This window comes from Lagenorhynchus albirostris, chromosome 2 (assembly GCF_949774975.1).
Source record: "Lagenorhynchus albirostris chromosome 2, mLagAlb1.1, whole genome shotgun sequence".
Lineage (NCBI taxonomy): Eukaryota > Metazoa > Chordata > Mammalia > Artiodactyla > Delphinidae > Lagenorhynchus > Lagenorhynchus albirostris.
In genome coordinates, this window is record NC_083096.1 from 105,464,045 (window position 1) to 105,489,219 (window position 25,175).

Genomic DNA, 25,175 nt, shown 5'->3' on the forward strand with positions numbered 1-25,175 from the left:
AACTGGATTCACTACTCCAGGCAGAATAATGGCCTGGATTACTCAGAGAAGCTCTAAATAAAGAATTTCTCACTAGGACTATTTTTTTAAGTACTCTTTCTCCAAGAATATATTTTTTTCCTTTTAGTTCAACATAACTGAATAAAGGTTAAACCCAGAGCAGTGAATGCAAACTTTCTGGTGCTGTCACCATTACCCATTACACTTTGCAAATATTTTAGAGAACATAAACTTTAAAAATGGTAAGTTAGCTTTCTCTTGAGACATCCATTTTGACATACATTGACTATAGCTTTCATAGGATTAGCCTTTCCTAAGTTAAAAAATGATTTGTGAAGTGTAATGGATGCCCTGTTATCTAGTACAATGAGGACTGATAGTTGTTTGGTTAATCTAAAAATTAGGAGAGAATTTTTTAAATGATTTGTCTATATCATAATCATCTTATTCTAACTTAAAAAATAAATATGTATTCATTCACAAATCTTTGACCATACAAGGCCAATCTTTATTTTTCTATTGTGGGTTTGCTGATTGGAGCCTCCTATTTCTTGCAAAAACTATATATACCCATATACCCTGTCTATGATTTTTAGTTCAAACTTCTCTGAAGTGAAGAAATTTAAAAATTTTATGAAGCAATCTGAAGTATAGAATAATTTAAGACTTTTATAATTTCCCCTCAAACTTTTATATTGTTTCATCTAAACTGAACTCAATAGCAGTTTTACTTTATTTTTTAATTTATCTTTTATTTTTTGGTCATGCCATGTGGCATGCGGCATCCCGGCTGCCCGACCAGGGATCAAGCCTGTGCCCCCTGCATTGGATGTGTGGAGTCTTAACCACTGGACTGCCAGGGAAGTCCCTGAATTCAACAGCAATTTTAAAAGTGCCTCTCCCGAGATGAGTCTGGGGGTGAATGGATACATGTATATGTACGGCTGAGTTGCTTTGTCGTGCACCTGAAACTATCACAACATTGTTTATCGGCTATACTCCAATATAAAATAAAAAGTTAAATAAAATGCTCAAAAAAGTGCCCCTCCCTTATTAATCTTTCTAAAACATTCACTTTAGTTTTCATTGTAACAACAAATTCTTTTCATACATCATGTATCATTGGTTTATATGATATGTCATTAAGTCATGTTATCAAAACAAGAAATTCAAATGGCATCAAACAGGTTTGGGAATAACCCCAAGTGACTCAGGAGACACAAACTCAATAAAAGGAATGGAAATGTTATAGGTATACTAGAGAATGACATCCTAGCCTTGAGAGTTCTGCCTAACATGTCAGCATGCTCTACAGAGAACAGCTGAAGAGTACATTTAGTCACGTTCAGTTAAGGAGTTTCTACTCTAGGTGACTTGTTTCCTTTTAGGTGCTCAGTACCTTTGGCTTTGGTTCCCCATTGCAACCTCCCTCAAAGGCCCATGGTACCAAAGAATCTCACCCCTTTTCTCTCTATTGTTCCCACATCTAATTTATTATTTTAAACCTTTTAAGTGGACAGGGTTGACCATTTATCATTAATAAAGTAATTAGTATTAAGACGTTCATAATCCACTTTATTGTATGGGAATCTGGAATTTTATTACAATTACTTCATAAAGCTTCTTGGCGGGAGGGGGAAGGGTGAGCTGTGACAGGGCGAGAGAGAGTCATGGACATATACACACTAACAAACGTAGTAAGGTAGATAGCTAGTGGGAAGCAGCCGCATGGCACAGGGATATTGGCTCGGTGCTTTGTGACAGCCTGGAGGGGTGGGATAGGGAGGGTGGGAGGGAGGGAGACGTAAGAGGGAAGACATATGGGAACATATGTATATGTATAACTGATTCACTTTGTTATAGAACAGAAACTAACACACCATTGTAAAGCAATTATACCCCAATAAAGATGTTAAAAAAATAAATAAATTAAATAAATCTTTCAATTGAAAAGAGGCATTATATTTCCATTAGATCCTATTTTCCATATGTCTGTTTTTCCAGTCAATAATTTCATCTAATTTTAGTTAAAAAAAAAAACAAAACAAAACCTTCTTGGCAATCCTAGTAAGATAGGGAACAGCAAACTTTTTCTGCAAAGGGCCAGATAGTAAACATCAATATAAATATATTAGGCTTTTCAGGTCCCTGTTGCATATTCTTGTTTTTTTGTTGTAGTTGTTGTTGTTTTATACAAAAAGAAGCCACTGACCGGCTTTGGGTTGGGTCATAGTTTGCCAACCTCCACTCTAAGATAAGGTAGAAAAAGCAACAATGTGCCTCCCTCCCAGATATCTAATATATACTTATAGAAACTAATATTTACTGAATGCTTCCAATGTGCCACAGAACCATGCTAAGTGCTTTATGTACATTATCGGATTCAATCCTCACAGCCATCCTATGCTACAATTACTATCATTATTTCTTTTACAGATAAAGAATTTGAGACTTGGAGAGATTAAGTAACTTCTCAATAATTATTAAATGGTACAATCAGAATCTAAACCCAGAAAGACTGACTTCTGAATTACTAAACTGTGTACTTCTGAAAAAGTTTTCAGCTGATGGACTCAAGAATATATAGCTAATTAGTCATGTGGCACAGACTAGGACATTGATCTCCTGACTCAGTGCTGATTTACTAAATATTCAGAGAAATCTACATTTTAAAGGGAGATTTGACAGCATTTTAACCCCATGAATGAATGTCTGATGTTATAATATCAGGCACTGAAAAAAAAAAGGTATTCTGGAAGGGATATAGGATCTTAAGTGTTACAAAGCTAAAATTAGGAATCACTGCCCTGCTTTTTCAATAAAGCAGCACAAGAGAATCTTTTTTTTTTTTTTTTTTTTTTAGCGGTACGCGGACCTCTCCCGTTGCGGAGCACAGGCTCCGGACGTGCAGGCTCAGCGGCCATGGCTCACAGGCCCAGCTGCTCCGCGGCATGTGGGATCCTCCCGGACCGGGCACAAACCCGTGTCCCCTGCATCGGCAGGCGGACTCTCAACCACTGCACCACCAGGGAAGCCCAAGAGAATCTTAATTATGGAATACTGAAGTGCAACAAATAAATTAGTTTAAAAATATAGCAGATTCAATTTCACTCAGAAAACATTAGAATAATAATTAACACAATGAAATGGGAGATCAGCAGTGGAGTGGATAAGGTAGGTACTTAGAGGTAGGCTAAAGATGACAGGAGGAAATAAAAATAGAGAGAAATGCCCAATATACAGATGGTATTCATCTGGTGATTGACAGCAATTCAGGAAAGAACGTAATGTTACAGAGATCCACAACAGGAGTAATGTGTTGTAGTACTCCAGGAAGCAATACTCAGAAAAGTACTAACATAATTAACAAATGGGATCCATGAACTCTAATGGGTCCTTTTATTATAACCTCTCTTCCGCCAAATAAAAAGAGCTCTCTTTGTTTCTCCTTTGAGAAGAAGTATTGGAGATAAGAAAGGACAAAGATGTGGGAAGGGTGGAGAAGTTATGCTTTGGAGAGGGAAAGGCCTGTGTAGAGGCAGAACAGTGTAGTAAATGTGACTTTCCTGGAGGCCCACTACTATCTCTTTCCTCCTTGGATTGGGGGGAAATGCAAGTGATTCAAATCACCTTTCTCTCCTTGTCGCACATAAGTAAAGGACATACAGACTGTTGCTACCATCTACACAAAATCTCGTATCAAAGGCCTATTACCTGGATGATGATAGCAAACACTTATATGGTATTTACAATGTGCTAGGCACTGTTCAAAGTACTTAAATGCTTTTAGTAATGTAATACTCATAATAACCCTATAAGATGAGTATTATTATAATCTCCATCGTTGATGAGGATGCTGAAACACAGAATGGTTAAATGACTTCTCCAAATTCATACAGCTAAAGATGGTAGAGCTGGAATTCAAACCCAGGCAGACAGGCTCCATACATAGTTCACATACTCTTAACTACTCAGTTATAAATGATTTCTTTGGCTTAGTTGTAGCACCACAAGCAAGCGATTGTCATCAGATTGTCCGGCAGCACATAAAGGCCTCCAGGTATTGGGCTGCAGATCAAGGGAAAGGCTGGACAGAGCAACTAGCAACTGGAGACATAATCTTGGAAGAACTGGGATACCAGGGATGTTTTTGAAGAAGGAGCTTGAGCATAAGAGAAAGACAGTGACTCAATAAAAGAAACTATCTCTTTACCATACCAGTTTGGACATTAAACTAGCAAACTAAACTGTTCTAAAATTTGAGACCTACATTGAATGTAATTCTGCCCATAAATCCTGGTCTTTGTGAGTACTTGCATTGATCATTAAATATATGAGTACATATAATTAAAGCAGTCATTTTACAAACGGATTTTTAGCCATACCACTAGGATAAATGCTGACATTGATTATCTAGAACAAGAAATAATTCAGAAAGTTCTGTTGCTGGGCTTTAGATTATATTACATGATACAAGCATACATTGGAGATATTGAGGGTTCAGTTCCAGACCACCACAATAAAGCAAGTCACACTAACCTTTTGGTTTCCTAGTGCATATAAAAGTCACATTTACACTATACTGTAGTCTAATAAGTGTGCAACAGCATTATGTATATACCTTAATTTAAAAATATTTTATTGCTAAAAAATGTTACCCATCATCTGAACCTTCGGTGAGTTGTAGTAGTAACATCAAAGATCACTGATCACAGAACACCATAACAAATATTATAATAATGAAAAAGTCTGCAATATTGTGAGAACTACTAAACTGTGACACAGAGACATGAAGTGAGCCAATGCTTTTGGGAAAAAAATGGTGCTGACAGACTTGCTCGATGCAGAATTGCCACAAGCTTACAATTTGTAAAAAACGCAATTATCTGTGAAGTGCCATAAAGGAAAACGAGGTACGCCTGTGTTTTCTGAACTACTGACATAATATTCTTTGAACTGAATAATAAAGTAAATATGTACAAAGAGATGTTTACGTTTGGAATAGGAAGGTAATCTTGGGATTTAGAATTTGCCATTTTAACTCACATAAGGGCACTAACAACAAAGCAAGAAAACTTAAGCCAGATCTTCCTGAAACACGTTCTCAGGAAATTGCCTTTCTAGTTAACATAAATTTATTTTTTATTGCTAGGTGAACAAAATAAGCCAGAAATGTGGGCAAGAGCTGTCCTAAAATACAGACCTAACATTCTAGATCCAGCTCTTAAACAGTCCACTGTCAGGCAGTACACAGGGAGAAGACAAATACAGACACTGTTTCAGGACATACTGCAAATCATCACAGCGTCCTGCTTTCCCTGTATGACAACAATAGCCTTAGGGCTCCATAGGTAGAATTTTGCTAGGATGCCCATATGGTTTCAAGAAAAATCTGGCACAAGATAAAATCAAAGTAAATTAATTCTAAAAATAAAATTGTGCCGTCCCCCTACCCCAACCAAAAAGAAAGGCGTGCGTGTGCACACACACACCACTTGGGAATTTGTATATTCCCAAGTATGAGAAATACATATCCATGATATGGAAAATATATGAATAAATCTGTATCACACTCTGTATTTTACTATACATAATGCAGATTTCATAAAAAATAGGAAAATGTGTATATATATTTACAAAACCTATGTTCCCAGAAAGAAAAGTTCAAATTCTGAATGGTAGTCTAATGGAAACTGGCAATCCTAGAGTTTAGCAATGTACTACAGTCAGTTAACTGGCAAAACCAGTATGATTTCTGAGAGTACAAACATCACTACTATTTGGCTTGGTGGACTTCTGTAATCTAAACTCACTGCTAATTTCATTAAGGGCTGTGTACCCTTGAACCTACAAGACTGCTTCTTGCATCTGCAAAAATAGTCTGGCTCTTCCTCTTCTGCAGCACCAGAATAACTTAACATTCTATTTTGAAACACAAAGAGATAGGGAGGAGAACTCTGGGTTCCTCAGCTTTCTGGTTCCAATTCTAGTCTGTTATGAGGCCAGCTGTACCTCTTTCCCTTGAGTTCCAAGAAAAAACCTGTATTTTTATTAACATCTTTTCTTTCTTTAAGCAGATTTTAGTTACTTACCAAAAGAAGAGTCTAACCAAAACAGGCAGCAGGCTTTAATTTAAACTCTAAAAGCCTGGAATGTCTAGGCAACCCAACTCTACAGCAGAAAAATAATTTTTAAAAAGTACACTGAAATATTAAACCTCCTAATCCATGCTATTCAAGAGAATCGGCTATTTTGAATCAAAGGCTTTGAGCCAGAATGAATTCAGAGAAAATACATGTCATTCATGTAGAAATAATCATTTTCAATAGCATAATGCCTGTGAAATTAAAAATTGCATTTAATTACATTTTCTGTGACAGTGGCTTTCAAACCTATTTTAGGTAACAGTATATTTTCTTCTAATAAAATCTTCTGTTCATGCCCAATGCACAGCACAGATCTTCTCTAGCTGAGCATGTACACATGTCTGGGTAGGGTCACCTGTGCATGTGTGAGTGTGCAGATAGAAAATCCTGCCTAATGTCCAAACTCCTCCCCTGTCAGAGACCTCCTGAGGCATCACCATGGAACCCCTGTACCCTACGTGAATCAGCTTGAAAACCACCGTGCTAGAAAAAGATAGCTACCCTTTTACACTTTACTGTCACAACCAAGACACCAAATTAATCACATGCCTATTTACCTGTGAGCTTTAAAACTTTTTCCATCAACATAAATATCAATATCTGGGCAACACTGTTTCACATAAAGCTTCAATAAATCTTCTCCTAATTCAGATGCAGGTTCCAAGTCATAAATATCTTTAAAAGAGAAAAACAAGACTAAAAAAATAGTTTCTTTAATAGTATATATATTCCAAAATTTTGTATTCTAATACTAGCAAAATGTTTTTCCACAGTTATCTCAATTAGCTACTGAAAGAGAGTAACAGTGACTGAAACATTTAAGTGGTAAATTCAAAGTAAAATGAAGCTTTAAAATCATCTATCCTTTCTGCTCTGAAATATATATTTCTATTTAAATATAGATATACCTTTAAATATAGATACACATTTAAACATAGGTAATATTGTTACAAAATTATATACCAAAACTGAAGCCACTTCATGAACAGCTGACTTAGAAAATTTTCCAATTTTGATATTCTTTTTCACCACTTAATTTTTTCCTGTTCCTGTTCATGGATTTATGGCTAGGATAATCTGTGAACCAATAGAATTTCAACTAAAATCAATGGGATTTATAGGACACTTACTATGAGTTTAGTACTGTGCATAGTATGGAGAGGTATAGAAAATAAACACTTTAAGAACTATCGCTACTTCAAAAGATTCACTTTAGGCAGTGGGAAGTGAAATATAAAACATGTACATATATATAAAAAAAGAAAAATACTAAATTGTATACTATAGCTTTGTCAGTTCAGAAATTTTTGTTAGTACACCTGGTGAGGATGGATCACCAAGAACATATTCCCACTAACCAATTTACAAATGTATACATTTATAAACCAGAATGCCAATACTGACTCTACTATCAAAAGAAATCCAGAATCCAACCACTACTCAATATCTCCACTGCTACCACTGTAAACAGATAAGTTAGGGGGTCCCCGGAGAAAGAGAACCATGAATGGCTTTCTTGACACAAGAGAACCCATTTTGGCCTAAGCCATTTTGTGATCTAGGCCTAGCTGCAATGCTTGCCCTTGAACAGGTCTGGGTAATTAATGATCTTAAGGGAGGGGATGCAGAGACAAGGGCCGAGCAGCCAAGAAACAATGGTGCAGCCTTGGAGCAGGAACAATATCTTTTGAGCTCCTTATAGAACTAAAACTCCCAATAAATGGAAGATGAAGCAATCCTCATTCCAGAGAGAAGGTCATGGTTTGATAGCCTCGAGAACCAGAGAAGCTTATATGGAGACCACCTGAAGCCAGATTAAAGGAGTGCAGGCCCTGCACACACCCTAATCTTATGAGCAACCTCACGCTTGAACTGTTGCTATAAAACTCTCATCAAATTTTCCCAGGTTGGGACACACAGTTTTTGAGGGGCAGGAGCCCGCTGTGTCCCCCTTTGCCTGGCAAAACAATAAAGCTATTCTTTTCTACTTCACCCAAAACCCGGTCTCCAAGATTTGATACGGCACTGGTGCACAGAGGCCAAGTTTTTGGCATCACCATCCCAGTTCAAAACAATACAGTTCTCTCCATTTTTTTTAAGAGTAAAAGCCAAAGTCTTACAATGGCTTATCAAGCCCCACATCTGGCTCCTCACTACCTCTCTAATCTCATTGTCTACTCTTTTGCTTATTTCCATACTGAACTCTCTCTCATTCCTCCAAATGGCAAGTTATGTTCCCATGTTAGGATATTTCTACTGCCATTTCTTTTGCCTTGAACACTCATCTCCCAGATATCCACTTGGCTAACTTCCTTACTGGATTCAAATCTTTGTTTAAACATCACCTTTTAATCAAGGCTGACTCTGACCACCCATTTAAAATTGCAACTCCCATCACTAGCACTCCCAATCCTCCTTCCTCTGTCCTATTTTTTCTATAGCATGTCACCTTCTAACTTCTTTACTACATTATTGTCTATCTCCACCCCCACCGTACCTTCTCTAACTGGAATCTAAGCTCCAAAAGAGCTGGAAGTCCACTTTAGTCATTGAAGTATCCCTTAGACCTAGAATAGTCCTAACACATAGATCCTCAATAAATATTTGTTGAATAAATTAATGTATCAAATACTACATAAAAAGATTTCTGAAGAAAAAACATAAAACTCCAACCAGAATAAAGCAGGGGAAGGAGGCAGATCCTACCACTTCCAGATATTCCTATAGAAGACTTAAAGCACATAAATTAGTGGGAGATGTTGAAGGAATAGTCTTCATTTCGATGATTCAAAGATCAGAGTATAATTTTTGACCCAAAGGGAAAATCTAGAAACTTTTCAAAAGAAAACCAAGCTAATTTGATAGATGATTACCTATCTCAACTCCCAATTATGTACTCCAATAGCCTCCTGAACTTGATACATCACAGTGGGGTATAATAAAAATATATATTTGGTCTTTCTCCCCCATTCCTGGCACAGAGCTTAAAACTCTTGAAATTTCCTAAATTATAGGAATGTCTTACTTGAGTTTATGCTAATGAGGTGATTCAGGGTAGGGTTCCTAAATAGCTTCAGGATGGGGGCTGGTCACCAGAAAGGACAAATATGTGATTAAAGAGTGGGAACTATCAGTGTGCCCCCCCATATCCAGGGAGGGAAAGGGGGCTATAGATTGAATTATAAACATTCTTGAATAAGATTCAGGGAGCTACTGGGTTGGTGAACACACTGACTTGTTGGAAATATAACAGGGAAGAACCAAATCTGACTACATATTGGATGTTTCTTTGACTTTAACCCTTGCTTCCCACTGCTTTTGTTCACTAAAAAGATACTGTCTATACATAATGGCCTGCCTCAGGGAACCCTGCCCCTCTGCCTGAATGTTAAACCAAAGTGCCTTTGTTCAGGGAAACATCCGGACCCTGTCCACCCCGTGGATGGCTGCAAGAAAGAAGAAATTAACACATCCCCTCCCTGAGGCTGGCCATTCCAGGGGATATTTGCAAAACTTATGGCCTTTTTACTTTACTTCCTCATCTCCTCCCCCTCTCTGTGCTATAAAAGAAACTGGCATCCAAACCCCGATAAGATGGTTATTTTGAGACTTTAGTATGCCATCTTCCCGGTCTGCCAGCTTTCCGAAAAAAGTCATATTCCTTGCCTCAACACCTCGTCTCTGATTTATTGGCTTGTCATGCGGCGAGCCGAGCGAGCTTGGACTTGGTAACAGAAAGACGGCGCACCCTGAGGGGGCATGGAATTTGTTCTGTATACTGTCCTTGCCCACCCCACCCCATACCTCACCCTATGCATCTTTTCCATGTCGCTGTTCCTAAATTATATCTTTTACGATAAACACATAAACGTAAGAGAAATGTGTTCCTGAGTTCTGTGAGTCATTCTAGCAAATTATTGAACCTTGGAGGAGGATGGTCATGGGAACTCCTGAATTTGTAGTCACTGGGCACAAGCCCGGGTAGTAAAAAGCGCCAGAATATGTCACCCCAAAACATGCCACTTTAGCATGAGGATTATTTTGAGCTAAAGGTACTTGAGAAGGAGCAGATGCAGGAAAAGCTATTTACATCCCCCTAACTGCCTAAAAATAAAAGTACAAATTTTCCCTTTTGTAAAGGAAATTTCCATTTGTAAAGATATCTCCTTATTATTCTCATCACTTGACTCTTATTTGCATAACAAGACAATCCTTATTCACCATACATTTTCTCCCCTCATCTTCCCATAACTTGCCTCCACCACCTAGTAGCCCAAAAGTCCTTTCTTTCATTTAGCCTAAAATGATATATAAGCCTCAATCATCCGGCCACCTTCTTGAATCTCCTTTCTTTGTGAAACTCCCGGTACAAAAGAAAGTAATGAAAACCATTTTTCCCCCTTGTGTTAATCTGTCTTACTTCAGTTAAATTCGTAGGCCAGTCACAGAACCTAAGAGGGTAGAAGGAACTCTTTTCTCCCCTACAGTAGCCTAAGCACTCCACTTGTGTTGAAGTGGGGGCAATATTGTAGGACTAAGTCCTTAACCTGTGGGGTCTGTGCTAACTCTGGATAGTTAACTGTCAGAATTGAACTGTTGCATGCCCATTTGGTGCTAGGAGAATTGGTATGTGGAAAAAACCACACACATTTGGTGTCAGAAGTGGTACCCAGAAAAACAAAAACACAATCACAGAAACCCAAAACTGTTCCACAACCTGAAGTCATCATTCCACTCTACCTTAAATTTGCTCTGTTCATACTCCTTAAGCCTGCAAAATAGTACCACCTAAACTTCTTAAAATAGCTTATGAGTAAGGTGACCACATCTTTTGGTTTGCCTGGGGCAGTCCAATTAATGCCTCTTGCCCCAGAATAATTATCAACAGCAATAATAATTTTTCATCTTTCACTCTCTCAAAAGAATCCTAGTTTGGACCATAGACTATAAAGTCATCCTTTATAGAAGGCTTTCATTATCTGGCTTTTGCTTATATATCCAGGTTCATCCCTTACTTTGACCATTCCTGTCCCCTACTCTACCCTACACCCACAACAAACCATTTCTGGTTTTCCAAATTTGCTATGTGCCTGGTTCTCTTTGCCTCCAGGCATGTTGTTTCCTTTGCCTGGAACACTTCTCCCCTAAACTCTTTATGCCTGGTTAACTTCTGCTTTTTCCTTCAGGATTCAACTCAGATATCACTCCCTCCATGTAGCTTTCTCTGAAGGCCTAAGCCTAGGTTACATGTGCCCTATCTGTGTCCTTATCACACTTGGTACGTAACTTACCTGACTGTACCTCCTACTAAACTGCAAAATAGGAACACTATCTGTTTTGTTCACTATCAAATCTTCAAAACTAGCACAAAGTTGATACTCAATGTAATGATTAGAATAGCATCTCAGGAATAAACAGCAAGTGCAAAAGAACAGAAGTGGCAAAACATACTTCCTTAGAAGGAAATGCCAAGTAAGTCAGTAAGAATAGAGCTCAGGGGGTATGAGGGGTTGTGAAGACAGGAGGTAGTAGCGTTCTAGGCAGGAGTCAGTTCCCAACATCCCCTTGCACCATGGGAAAGAAGCTGGGATTTATATTAAGGCTGTGTGAGACTACTGCAGGATTTTAATAAGGGAAGTGCCATGACCACACTTGAAATTGATGGACGTTGTTCTGTACAATAGAGATGGAGGGTGGCACAACAAGAGGCCTGGTGACCAGCTGGGGTTCAAATTCTCAAGGAAAATAGCAAATTCCTGAAATAAAGAAATGGCAGGAGGGTAAAGAAGAGAAGTATTTAAGAATATTTAGGAGACAAATCAACAGACATGATCATGAATCGAAGGAAGGGTAAAAGAGTAACTGAGGAGAAAGATGGTAATATAATTCACACTGATACAGTATTTAAGAAAAGAGCAGGTTGAGAAAGCGGATGATTAGGTCAGTTTGACACAAGTTAAATTTTGAGATATTTAAGGTATATTTAGACAGATATGTTTAGTCAGTGGTTAGATACGAAGCTAAAAAAAAAAAATTGGAGAATACCAATTATTTAAGGGGCAGAAAGAGGAAGTTCCAGTGAAGGAGACTGAGGAGTGACCAAGAGGGAAGGAAAGGAAAAAGCCCCATTATGCCCAAATTGTTCCCTAATATGTCAATTGTGTTGGATCAAACCCATGTTTTGAAAACAAGTGTTATAGCGGAATTGGATATATTTGAAAGTATCTGTTAACTAAAGAGTTTTATTACCGGTGTTTAGTGCAACAACAGTAAAAACAAACTGATTTAAGCTTAGTTAGATTTCTTTTGTATATGTTCACTGTATCTCATTATGGTGAATGAAAGAATACATGCATGTATGCCTGTTCTAGGCTTGAGGTAGATCTATTCATATTTTTTAATTATCTCATTTAATCTCAGTCCTAAGAAGTGGTTTCAGACTGATTTTATAGATGAGGACTCTAAGACTCAGAGAGTGTAAGGGACTTTCCTAAGGCCACATAGTTAGAGCAGTTGGCAGAGCTGGTATTTGATACCCATTTTTCCTGCCTATAGTCTAGAGCTCTGCATGGTCCCACAGCAGCCTATTAAAGTGGCCAAACAAGTTTTGAGTATAAGTGAATAGAGCTCATTAACCCCTCAACCCCTTGCCTTCATCTATTTTCTCCATCACTCCATGGAAACCTCCGTGTTGACTGGTTTACCAGACACTTGCTTGTCCACATCTTACACTTGCTTGTCCACATCTTAACTCCTTTGCAGTATTGCATACTGTCAATGCCACCCTCCTTGAAACTTCCTTTGTCTTCTCTGACACTATGCTCTTGATTTTTCCCTCTTAGGTGCGAGCTAATCCATGAGAAACACTAGGTCAATGCAAAGAACTGCACCAAGCCCAACTCAGCCCTGTAAGAATACACAAAACATACACAAACACCTAAAACATATACCAGATACCTCAGTTCACCCACACCTACCCATTTCTGGTGTAACAAACTTCTATCTGATTTCAGATAGCAACTTCTGGGAGACCATTTTCTACGAATATTTTTGTGCTTCTGTATGGTCTGGCCTTTCTGAGCAGAGCACTGGCAAATTTGGATAAAGGATGGTTAAACAACAAACATGTCTTAGAAGTCAGAGATAATGTGATGCTCCAGAAAGATTCAGACTACCCTCCCCTCAAAACCATTTCCTTACACTCTAGGGTACTGAAGCTACCTTATCCTAACCAGAGAAGATTTATTTACCTTCCAGAGAGAAAGGTGTCTCTCTCTCTCTGCAGAGGAGGATGGGCAGATCTGCCAGCAGCCTATAAAAGTCTCATAATGTTGGTGTTCCCCTCCTATGGTGCAATCCCACTGCACGTGCAGGACAGGTAACATCAGGCCCTCACCACATAGCCTCGTGGGGACTAAGGGTTGGGAAGTGGTGCTGAGATGCTCTGTAAGTAACAAACAGTCTGTTCTCTGATCCAGGGGTCTCGAGTTTCCTGTTAGAATATCTACTGTATATATATCTATATCCTTAACAACCTCCTTCCACCAATTCACAATAATTCACAAGCTGCAACCCTTCTGACACCCACTTATACAAACAAACTAGAGGTGTTTTTCAAGGTCAAATGCCACATTTATTGTAGTACTTACACATTTCTGAACCATTTAACATGGGTAAAACTATGCTAACCATTTTTATTAGGTTCCTATCTTTTAAAAATGTGTCAGGACAAATGTTTCAGTGATTTTGTGTCATGACAAAATGTATTGGTGATTTTTGTGTTGCATGGTGTTTTTTAAGGAATGCATATATTGTGTTATAACAGAATTGATTCTATAGTCTGCTAAAGCTTTTATTGGTGTAGATTAGAATAAGGATGACAATATATGGAGGCTTAAAAGGAGAATTATGAATTATGTGTGTATTTTTTAATAATAACCCCATCTCTAATTACTTAGGAAAACTGGGAGTTGACCATATTATTATTTCCATTTACCCATAATTTACTTTCATTTATTTTTATTATATTGACTTTTATTTACTTTTATTTCATTTACTTATAAAAAGTGATCAGTAGAGCTGACTTGTGAAGTATATTTTTCTCTAATTGTATCAGAATATAATTACTTTCATGGCTATAAAATTTTATAAAAATCCATAAAAAATACCTCACCAGTGGAAATTAAATTGTCCTCCTTGTTGTTATCTTCTGGAATGTCCTCTTTATTGTTATCTTCTGGAATTTCATGCTTCATAAAAGAATGATCAGATGACCTTTTACCTACAGATGACCTTCCATCATTGTCAGTACACTTTCCAACACTGAAGTCACATTTCTTTTGTGGTACTCCACTCTCCACTATCTTTTTCCTGAGAATTCCCTCTTCATAGTTTTTTATGTTTCTGTTTGATGAGTATACAGTCCTAAAAGACAAAATGTAAAATAAATGTCAGTGATTCTTAAAAGCTAGTTTTCCAGCATGCTGCTTTCATAGATAACGGCTATATAGTTTTAAAACCTTTCTAATCTGGACTAACTAGAGGAAAGATCGATCTAAAATAACAGAAAGTTTGAAAAGTAGTCTATAAAAATTTTTAATGTTAAAAAGGAATGTATAATGCCAACAAATTATATAACCTAAATGAAAGGGACAATTCCTAGGAAGGATACACACTAACCAAACTTGATTTAAGAAGAAACAGGGTATCTGAATAGACAAATAACAAGAGATTGAATTAGTAATCAAAAACTTCTCACAAAGAAAAACACAGGACCAGGTGGCTTCACTGTTGAACTCTACCAAATTTAAAGAAGAATTAATGCCAATCCTTCACAAACTTTTCCAAAAGATATAAGATGGAACACTTCCCAATTCATTATGTGAAGCCAGAATTATCCTGACACAAGCAGACAAAGACATCACAAGAAGAGAAAACTACAGACCAACATTCCTTACTAATATAGAGAAAAAATCTTCAACAAAATCATAGCAAAGTGAATCCAGCAACATATAAAAAGAATTATACATCATGACCAACTGGGCTTTATTTCAGGAATTCAAGGGCAGTTAAACAGATGAAAATCAATATTATATACCATATGCTATAGCCTGAATGTTTGTGTCCCCTAAAATCATATGTTGAAAGCCAACTCCCAATGTGATGATATTAGTAGGTGGGGCCTTTGGGAGATGATTAGGTGGAGTCCTCATGAATGGGATTAGTGCCCTTATTAAAAGCAGCTCCAAAGAGATCCCTCACCTTCTTCTACCATGTGAGGGAACAATGAGAAGTCAGCAGTCTGCAACCTAAAACAGGGCCTTCTCCAGAACCCTACCATGCTGGCACTCTGATCTTGGATTTCCAGCATCCAGAACTATGAGAAATAGATTTCTGTGGTTTATAAGTCACCCAGTCTGCAGTGTCTTGTTATAGCAGCCCAAATGGACTAAGACACCATATCAATAGGACAAAAACTACATGATCATCTTAGTTGATGCCAAAAAAAAAAAAAAAAAGGATTTGACAAAATCCAACCCCCTGTCATAATAAAACACTCAGCAAACCAACAATACAGTAGAGGGAAACATCCTCAACCTGATAAAGGAGATCTATGAAAAACTCACAGCTAACATCAGACTTAACGGTAAAAGACTGAAAGCTTTCTTCCTAAGATCAGTAAGGATGTCTGTCTGCTCTTACCACTTCTATTCAACATTTAACTGGAGATTCTAGCCAGGGCAATTAAGCAAGAAAAAGAAATAAGCTGGATTGGAAAGGAATAAGTAAAGCTATCTTCATTTACAAATAGCAAACATGTGTATAGAAAATCCTTGGAAATTCACCCAAAAACTATTTGTTAAACAAGTTCTGCAAGGTTGCAAAGTACAAGATTCATATGCAAAAATCACTAGCAATGAACAATCCAAAATGAAATTAGAAAATAATTCAATTTACAACAGCATCAAGAAAATAAAATACTTAGGAACGTATTTCACAAAAAGTGCAAGACATATCCTGAAAGCTACAAAACAATGCTGAAAGCAATTAAATAAATGGAAACACATTCCAGATGATTTAATATTGTAAAAATGGCAATACTCTCTGAATTAGTCTGCAGATTCAGTGCAACAGCTATCAAAATTCAGCTAGTTTTCTGCAGAAATTGACAAGCCAACCCTCAAAGTCAAATAGAAATGCTAGAATAGCCAAAACAATCTTTACACAGAACCAAGTTGGAAGATTCACACTTTCTGAATTCTAAGCTTCCTACAAAGCTATAGCCATCAATACTGTGTGGTACTGGTATAAGGATAGACACATGGATCAGTGGAGTAGAATTGAATGTCTAGAATATAGATTTATAGGCAACTGATTTTAAACAGGGGTGTTGTGATATTGTGATTTATAATATGAACTATATATTTGGTCTTTGTCCACTATTCCCAGCACGTAGCTTCTAAAACCCTTCTAATTTCCTATGTAAAAACCACAGAACATCTTTTATTATAGTACTTAAGTTTTGTTCCCAGGTCCTGAAATAGCTCCAGAAGGATAAAGGTGAAATGAATGTCTTTTGTTATTCATAGCAAGCCCCTTTCAACCACACCAGAGTTTACATTAGTGAAGTTGGTGACTTTTTGAAAGCTCCTAAAAATAGGGGCTGGTTGCCTGGAGAACCAACCAAGTGCTTTGAAGGTTGGAACTTTCAGCTCTCCCCTCCACCTCTGGAGAGGGGAGAGGTTGAATTAATCACCAACAGTCAATGATTTAAACAATCATGCCTATGTAATGAAGCCTGCATGAAAACCCTAAAGGATGGGTTTCAGTGAGCCTCTGGGTTGGTGGACACATGGAGGTGCTGGGAGAGTAGTGAACCCAGAGAGGGCTTGGAAGCTCCTTCCCACATCCCTTGCCCTATGCATCACTTCTATCTGGCTGTTCCTGAATTTTTTCCTTTTATAATAAACCAGTAATATGGTAAGTAAAAAGTTTTCCTAAGTCCTGTGAGCTGCTCTAGCAGATTAATTGAACCTGAGGAAGGGGTCATAGGAATCTACATTTATAGCCAGTTGATCAGAAGCACAGGCAACAACCTGAGGCACAGGTAGCAATCTCCAGGTAAATAGTGTCAGAACTGAGTTAAATCTGTAGGACACCCAGCTGGCATCTGGAGAACCTCAGAATTGCTTGGTGTGGGGAAAAACTCCTGCGAATTTGGTGACCACAAGTGTCAGAAGTAAAGTACTCAATGAGCAGAGTATTAAGAGTAAAGGAGACACACAGGAGGGTGTTTTTCCTTTACAGGTATTCAGACAATCCAATGGAGAAAGAAAAGTCTCTTCAAAAAACAGTGCTGCGGAGGCTTCTCTGGTGGCGCAGTGGTTGAGAGTCCGCCTGGCGATGCGGGGGACATGGGTTCGTGCCCCGGTCCGGGAAGATCCCACATGCCGCGGAGCGGCTAGGCCCGTGAGCCATGGCCGCTGAGCCTGCGCGTCCGGAGCCTGTGCTCCGCAACGGGAGAGGCCACAACAGTGAGAGGCCCGAGTACCGCAAAAAACAAAAACAAAACAAAACAGGGCTGGGCCTCTCACCTTCTGAGACGGCCCACACTCTTGTCTGTGGAGTGTGTTCCTCCCAGGGCCACTCTCGCCTTTTGAGACAGACCACATTCTGTATATGGAATGTATCTGTGTATCTCTCTAAATAAATCCACTTCTTACCTATACAAAAAAAAAAAAAAAGGTACTGGGACAACTAGATATCCAAATGTGAAAGAACAATGTTGGACCCTACCCTCACACTATATACAAAAATTAACTCAAAATAGGTCAAAGCTCTAAATGTAAGAACTAAAAAGGTAGACACAGGATAAGTAATTGTGACCTTGGATTAGGCAATGGTTTCTTAGATATGAGACTAAAAGCACAAGTTATAGAAGAAAAAATAAAATGAAAGTCATAGAGATTAAAAACTTTTGTGTTTTCAAGGATACCATCAAGAAAGTTAAAAGACAACCCACAAAATGGGAGAAATGTTTGCAAATCATATATCTGATAAGGGACTCGTATCTAGAATATATAAAGAATTTCCAGGGGCTTCCCTGGTGGCACAGTGGTTGAGAATCTGCCTGCCAATGCAGGGGACACGGGTTCGAGCCTTGGTTTGGGAAGATCCCACATGCTGCGGAGCAACTAGGCCCGAGAGCCACAACTACTGAGCCTGTGCATCTGTAGCCTGTGCTCCACAACAAGAGAGCCCGCAACAGTGAGAGGGCCACGCACCGTGATGAAGAGTGGCCCCCGCTCGCTGCAACTAGAGAAAGCCCTCGCACAGAAACGAAGACTCAACACACCCAAAAGTAAATAAATAAATTTATTTAAAAAAAAAAAAAGAATTTACAAAACTCAATAGTGTAAAGACAAATAATCCTATTTCAAACTGGGCAAAGAATGCGAACAGATAGTTCTCCAAAGAAGATATACAAACAACCAATATGCACATGAAAAGATATTCGACATCACTGTCCATCAGAAGAATGCAAATCAAAACCACAATGAGTTACTGCTTCACACCCACTAGGGTACATATAATCAAAAAGACATAATAACAAGTGTTGTCAAGAACACAGAGAAACTGGAATCCTCATACATGCTGTTAGGAATGTAAAATGGTGTAGCCAGTTTGGAAGAGTCTGGCAGTTCCTCAAAACGTTTAACATATGACCCAGCAATTCGACTCCTAGGTACATAACACAAGAGAACTGAAAGCATATGTTCACACAAAAAGTTGTACATGAATATTTGTAGTAGAATTATTTATAACAGCCAGAAAGTCAGAACAACTGAAATGTATATCAACTGATGAATGCATAAACACAATTTATATCCATATGTACAGAAAAGAGTTAACACAGGTGGGACTGCTATCTTTTGAAAGACTTGATTGTAAGAGGTGTCCTTGGCTGGTATCTGGGAACATTATTTCAACAGTGTTCCTAGCATTCTCTAAATGACAAGGGTGGCTCAGCTGTTTTTAGCTTGTGCATTGTTTATACAAATAATATGGTTTATGCTGAACACATGCTTTCCTTCTAGGAGTCTGGAATATGGGTACACATCAGGCAGGAGACCAACTCCCGGTAAAAACTCTGGGCATTGAACCTGTAATGAGCCCCCCTGGTTGGCAACATTACAGAGTTGCTGTCATAACTCATTGTAGGAAAATTAAACATGGCCTGTGTGGCTCCACTGGGAGAGGACCCTTGGAAGCTTGTGTCTTGTTTCCCGTGGATTTCACCCCATGTACCTTTTCCCTTTGTTTCCTTTGTAATAAATCAGAGGCTAGAGTATAACTATATGCTGAGTCTTATGAGTCCTCCTAGTGAATCATCAAACCTGGGAATGGTCTTGGCAACCCTTGATCCATCACACAATGAAATATTCAGCCATAAAAAGGAACAAAGTATTGATAAACAACACAACATGGATGAACCTTGAAAACATCACACCCAGTTTAAAAACCCACACATAAAAGGTCATATACTATAAAAATCCATTTACATGAAATGCCCAGAATAGGCAAAACCATAATGATAGAAAGTAGATTATTGGTTGCCAGGAAGTGGGGGGAGGAGAGAGTGGAAAGTGACTGCTAATGGGTATGGCAATTGCAATTACCAAGAATTAAGTTATTAGAGAAACTGACAATAGTCAATTTCTTTGAGGAATGAAGAGGACTGACCTGGAGGGGTGTATGGATGACTGACCAGTGGTACAGATTGGTAAGATGAGATTCAAAGATAGGGGGTTTAGGAAGAAGGGAGGGAGAAAGGTCTAGAGGAAGTAATGAAGTTCACAAGTGTTTTAAAATGTACCTGGGGGGAGTTCCCTGGTGGCCTACTGGTTAGGATTCTGGGCTTTCACTGCTGTGGCCTAGGTTCAATCCCTGGTACTAAGATCCTGCAAGCCACGTGGCAACAAAAAAAGTTACCTGGGAATTTAGGTTTATTCAGGTATGGTGAGGCCAACTGATCAGGAGATGATTACCAGTGAATAGATAGTTTACAACTTACAGTTCACAAGAGGAATGGGGAATACTATGCCAGGTAGGGCCACATGGGGAAGCAACAGGGTCTATTTAGAGACATAACAGGGAGGGCAAAGCATAGGCAAAAGTGGTTTTTGTGGGAAGGAATGGGTGAGGCAAGGTAAGCAGCTGACCAAGTTTAGGATTAAATAGTTTGAGTAATTTGGGGGAGAGGGGCTCTGGGCTATAAGGGTGGTCTTTAGTTGTCTGGTACCTGGCTCTGGGATGATTAGGGAAGGAGAGTGTTGCCTTCTAGAGTATAAGAAACAGACAGAAGAGGTGGGTGTAGGAATGGCTTCAGGATTACTTGGTTTGCATATCAAAGTCATGCTCAGGGAATTAGCTAACTCTGGAAGGGGCAGTCTCTCCCCAGTTAGTGAGGCCCCAGATGCCAAGTTACATATATATATAGTTAATATTACAAGACACCTATTCCACCCACTTCAGCCCTACTAGTGTAAGGGATGTGGGAGAGAAAATAGCCACCACCTGAGAAAGCTGTAGGGGAAACGGAATCTTTTACACTGTGCTGCTGTTCTATGTGTTTACTTGATTGACATTTTATACTAGCATTTCCCAGTTATTGATGTTAAATTGAAAATTTAAAGGTCTTCCCTTTTTTCCTTCCTTTACACACACACTGCACGCACACACACACAAACATGCACACACAACTATAATGTGGTAAGTCTTAGGAAATCAAAGATTTTTATTGAATTTTAATCATGAGGTCATAAAGCAGGAACTACTTTCCAGTGCCAATCATTTGAGCCATATCTGAAGACATGGTACATAAAAAATTTCTTCGAAGACTGTACTTACTATGCTAACTTAAGTGCATAGCAAAGGACCCTACAATAAGTAGCAATATGACAGTATACTTCAAAATCTTTATTGGTTATTTAAAGAGAAGGATGTGTGTTGAAGATACTTATAAGGACTGCATTTCATACAATAAAAATTTAAGAATCTGTTATCAGAATTTTTACTAAAAAATGTTATCTCAATACTCCACATTATAATCCTCTCCTTATGCTTTATATTAACACAGAGAAATTTCAACACAATCTGCCTTTTAAAAAAGGGGGAGGTATATCACAAGCACTTTCTATACGCAAGACACTGATGAGATACCACTGGGAATGCTCACATTGATGAGATGATCTAATCTCAAGGAGCTTACATAACCACAGACATATTTCACTAACCTAACACAAAACAGAATGTGATTAAGTGCTTAAAACAGAGGATTGTGAAGTGCTAGGAAGCACAAAGCCATTTACTCCAACGTCCTTGTTCTAAATATGAGAAAATTAAGGCTCAAAGAAATCATAAAACAAGGTAATGCACAGCCAGAAGGCATATCTCTGTCTTGTTGCCAAGTCCAGTGCTTCCTCCACTCTACCATACTGTCTCTCATTCAATCTTTTTTTCTAACCCTTTTAAAGACAACAAATAAAGGATAACATTAATGTAATTTCTCTTTCTCTAATATATAAAAATTTGACTTTTCCCAAGCATCTTTTTCTAAACATACACTCAATAGCTGGAGAAATGTGTAATATCAAAGGGCTACTACTATGAATAATACTTACAATGTATTCAGTGCTTACTATATCTCAGGTCACTGAGCTAAGTGCTTCACAAGCATCTAATTTAACCCTCACAACAACGCTATGAGGTAGGTATTATGTCCATTTTTCAGGTGAGGAAACTAATGTAAGTGATCAGTCCAAGTTCACTCAGTTAGAAATGGTAGACCTGGCTTGACCACAGAGCCTACTCTACAACAAAGCCACTATACCACCTACTAGAAAAACAAAAGTGTGTATTTTAAAATTATGGCTGGAACTCAGTGATGAACCTATTATGAACTATACTGGAAAATGATAATGATTTTCTAAATTGCACTTAAAGTATTTGTTTAAATTATAGTATGTCATACTGTTCTTACAAACAGAGGAAGCCAAGGATACCCATTTTTCTGTTTATGCTTATTGGAGCTTCATATAAGAAACTCTGAAATAATAAAAACAGATCATTCAAGCAACTGTCAGAGCATGAAATGAAGAAAAATACACCAAATCACACACATATACTTAAGTTTAATTATCCAAAAAGAATTTTCAACATTAAAGTCAACATGATTTTGATTATAGGCAAATAGTATGTCAGCAAATAACTAAAAGACTAGCATCTAAAAAATACCTAGGATTCAGGACATAAAAACACAAAAATCCAACTCTGATTTCTCATAAAAGTTAAAATGATAATTGGCACTGGCATTAAGGACAGACATACAGACCAATGGAAAAGAATTTAGAGACCGGAAATAAACCCTAACGTTTATGTGTGTATTAGTCTGCTTGGGCTGCCACAACAAAAATCATAGACTGGTGGCTTAAACAACAGAATTTTATTTCTTACAGTTCTGGAGGCTGGACGTCAAGATCAGATGCCACCATGGTGGGGTTCTGGTGAGAACTCTCTTCGTGGCTTGCAGTCAGTCACCTTCTCATTGTACCCTCACATGGCAGAGAAAGAGAGAGAACGAGCTCTCTGGTGTCTCTTCTTATAAGGGCACTATTCCTATCATGAGGTCCCATCTAAAGCTAATTTACTTCCCAAAGGCACAATCTCCAAATACCATCACATTAGGGAGTAGAGCTTCAACATACGAATTTTCAAGGGAAACGATTCAGTCCATCGCAATGGACAACTGATTTTCAACAAGGCTGTACAGACAATCCAATGGAGAAAGAATAGTCTCTCCAAAAATAGTACTGGGACAACTAGATATTCACACACAAAAGAATAAAGTTGGTCCCCTTCCTTACATTACACACAAAAACTAACTCAAAATGGATCACAGACCTAAATGTAAGAGTTAAAAGCATAAACCCAAAATATTCATAGAAGAAAGTATAAGAATAACTCTTTGTGACCCTAGAATAGGCAATGGTTTCTTATCTACAATAGCAGGAGTACAAGTGACAAAAGAAAATTAGATAAACTAGGCTACATTAAAAAATCTAAAACTTTTGTGTTATAAATGACACCATCAAGAATGTGAAGACAACCCACTGATTGGGAGAAAGTGTTTGCAGATCATATATCTGATAAGAGCCTAATATCCAGAATCCATAAAGATCTCCTATAACTCAATGATATAAAGACAAATAATCCAATTGAAAAATGGACAAAGGATGTGAATAGACAGTTCTCTAAAGCAGATATATTTCTCCTCTCTCAGGATCAATCTCAAGCAGAAATTAGCCTCTCCTAATACTAAGCCTCAAAGACTCTAATACTAATACTTAGCCTCTACTAACACTAATTACTAAGATAATATGGAATTTAAGTTAGAAGGTTATAAAATAGATATGAAAATACATGAAATAAAAACACACACATATGTTTAAAAAATAGGCAATTACATACTAGAAAAAAAGATGAAGAAAGCACTTACTGTAAAAATATTCTAAATTCTGAAGCTTCAAAGTTCTCCACAGCAACAGGTTCATGATTTGTTAAGTTATTTGTATGTCCAACAGTATGAAAATAGAAATCAGGAACCCTTGCTAAAAGGACTGCTTTGTGTGCTTTGAACAAAGTACAACCTATTGAGAAAGTAACATCTGTATGGACTTCTTCTCTTAGAAGCCTATAAGGAATAAAAAGGAACCATAGTTTAATTAGTTAATTAATTAAACTAATTAATTATACACAGTTAATATATAATATGCCCATTTTTATAAAATAAGCTTTAAAAATAGCACATAGGGCTTCCCTGGTGGCGCAGTGGTTGAGAGTCCGCCTGCCGATGCAGGGAACACGGGTTCGTGCCCCGGTCCAGGAAGATCCCACATGCCGCGGAGCGGCTGGGCCCGTGAGCCATGGCCGCTGAGCCTGCGCGTCTGGAGCCTGTGCTCCGCAACGGGAGAGGCCACAACAGTGAGAGGCCCGCGTACCGAAAAAAATTTAAAAAAAAACACATAAACTAAAAATACAGAGATAACAAAATTAAGTTAGTACGAAAATGAGTTTATTCTCAGTTCATCCAAAGAACATTGTCTAATATTGGTTTAGAAGGCAATTTTCTAAAATTTATAATGAAAACAAAGGTAATTACACTAAAAGAGTAAGACTATTTTTTCAAAAAATATCTTTTCCTTTTAATTCCTTCTACCAATAAAATTTATCTTCTGCTACTTATGTTGATTTTCCTTTATAATGTATGTACTTTAGATTTATTTTGGAAAGAGAACACAAAGTAATGTGATTGTTGACTATTGAATCAATTTTTTAAAATCTTACTAAAACTGAAGCAAAAAAAGTAAACAGTCAACACCACCAGCAAACCACACGCAATAACAGACAATCCAGTCTAGAAACTGGTACGCTGTACTTTGACTACTGTTAAATACCAAGTCTGAAATGCAGGCTTGGCTATCAAGAATGTGACATTTAAGCCCTTTTCCATTGCCCACCCCACAAAATATAGAACTATGCTCTAATCTATTATTAAAACGATGGACTCAAGGAAAGCCCATTCAAATCCCTTTACTAATGTTAGGACATAGTTATGGTAAAGCTCACATGTAAGGTGATAGAAGAACAGAAATCAGCATCATAATAGAAACTGTCACAATGTTTTTTCTGTGTGGTAACTATATATTTCTGCTCTGTAAATGTTAAATAGTACTTCATATAGTATAACATTATCATCAGCAAGTTATATATTCTCAGAGGACTTCTGTATTGCAGGATATAACTAGCAATCACACTAGTACACTACAGGAGGTCCAAGTATGGATAAAGATATCCATTACAGTGAAAGCTTAGAATGTTGCCACTGACACTCACTCCCCCAAGATCCAGTTACTGGCTCCTTCCTCTGATCCCTCCGTACATACCTCTATCACAGCACTTGTCACTGTA

General features: G+C 37.9%; 1 protein-coding gene across 3 annotated transcripts in view; it reads right to left on the reverse strand.

Moving 5' to 3' along the window:
* Window positions 1–25,175, reverse strand: part of BTBD8 (BTB domain containing 8) — a 92,692-nt gene that overhangs the window by 65,019 nt on the left and 2,498 nt on the right. For 2 of the 3 annotated variants that reach the window (XM_060142480.1, XM_060142479.1), the window contains exons 2-5: window positions 23,704–23,898; window positions 14,458–14,570; window positions 14,320–14,427; window positions 6,704–6,821 (exon numbers count right to left, since the gene is read on the reverse strand). In XM_060142480.1, coding sequence (XP_059998463.1) covers window positions 6,704–6,821; window positions 14,320–14,427; window positions 14,458–14,570; window positions 23,704–23,898 — 534 coding nt within the window. Of the gene's footprint in view, window positions 1–6,703; window positions 6,822–14,319; window positions 14,571–23,703; window positions 23,899–25,175 lie in introns of all 3 variants that reach the window. The other variant, XM_060142478.1, reaches the window with a different exon arrangement.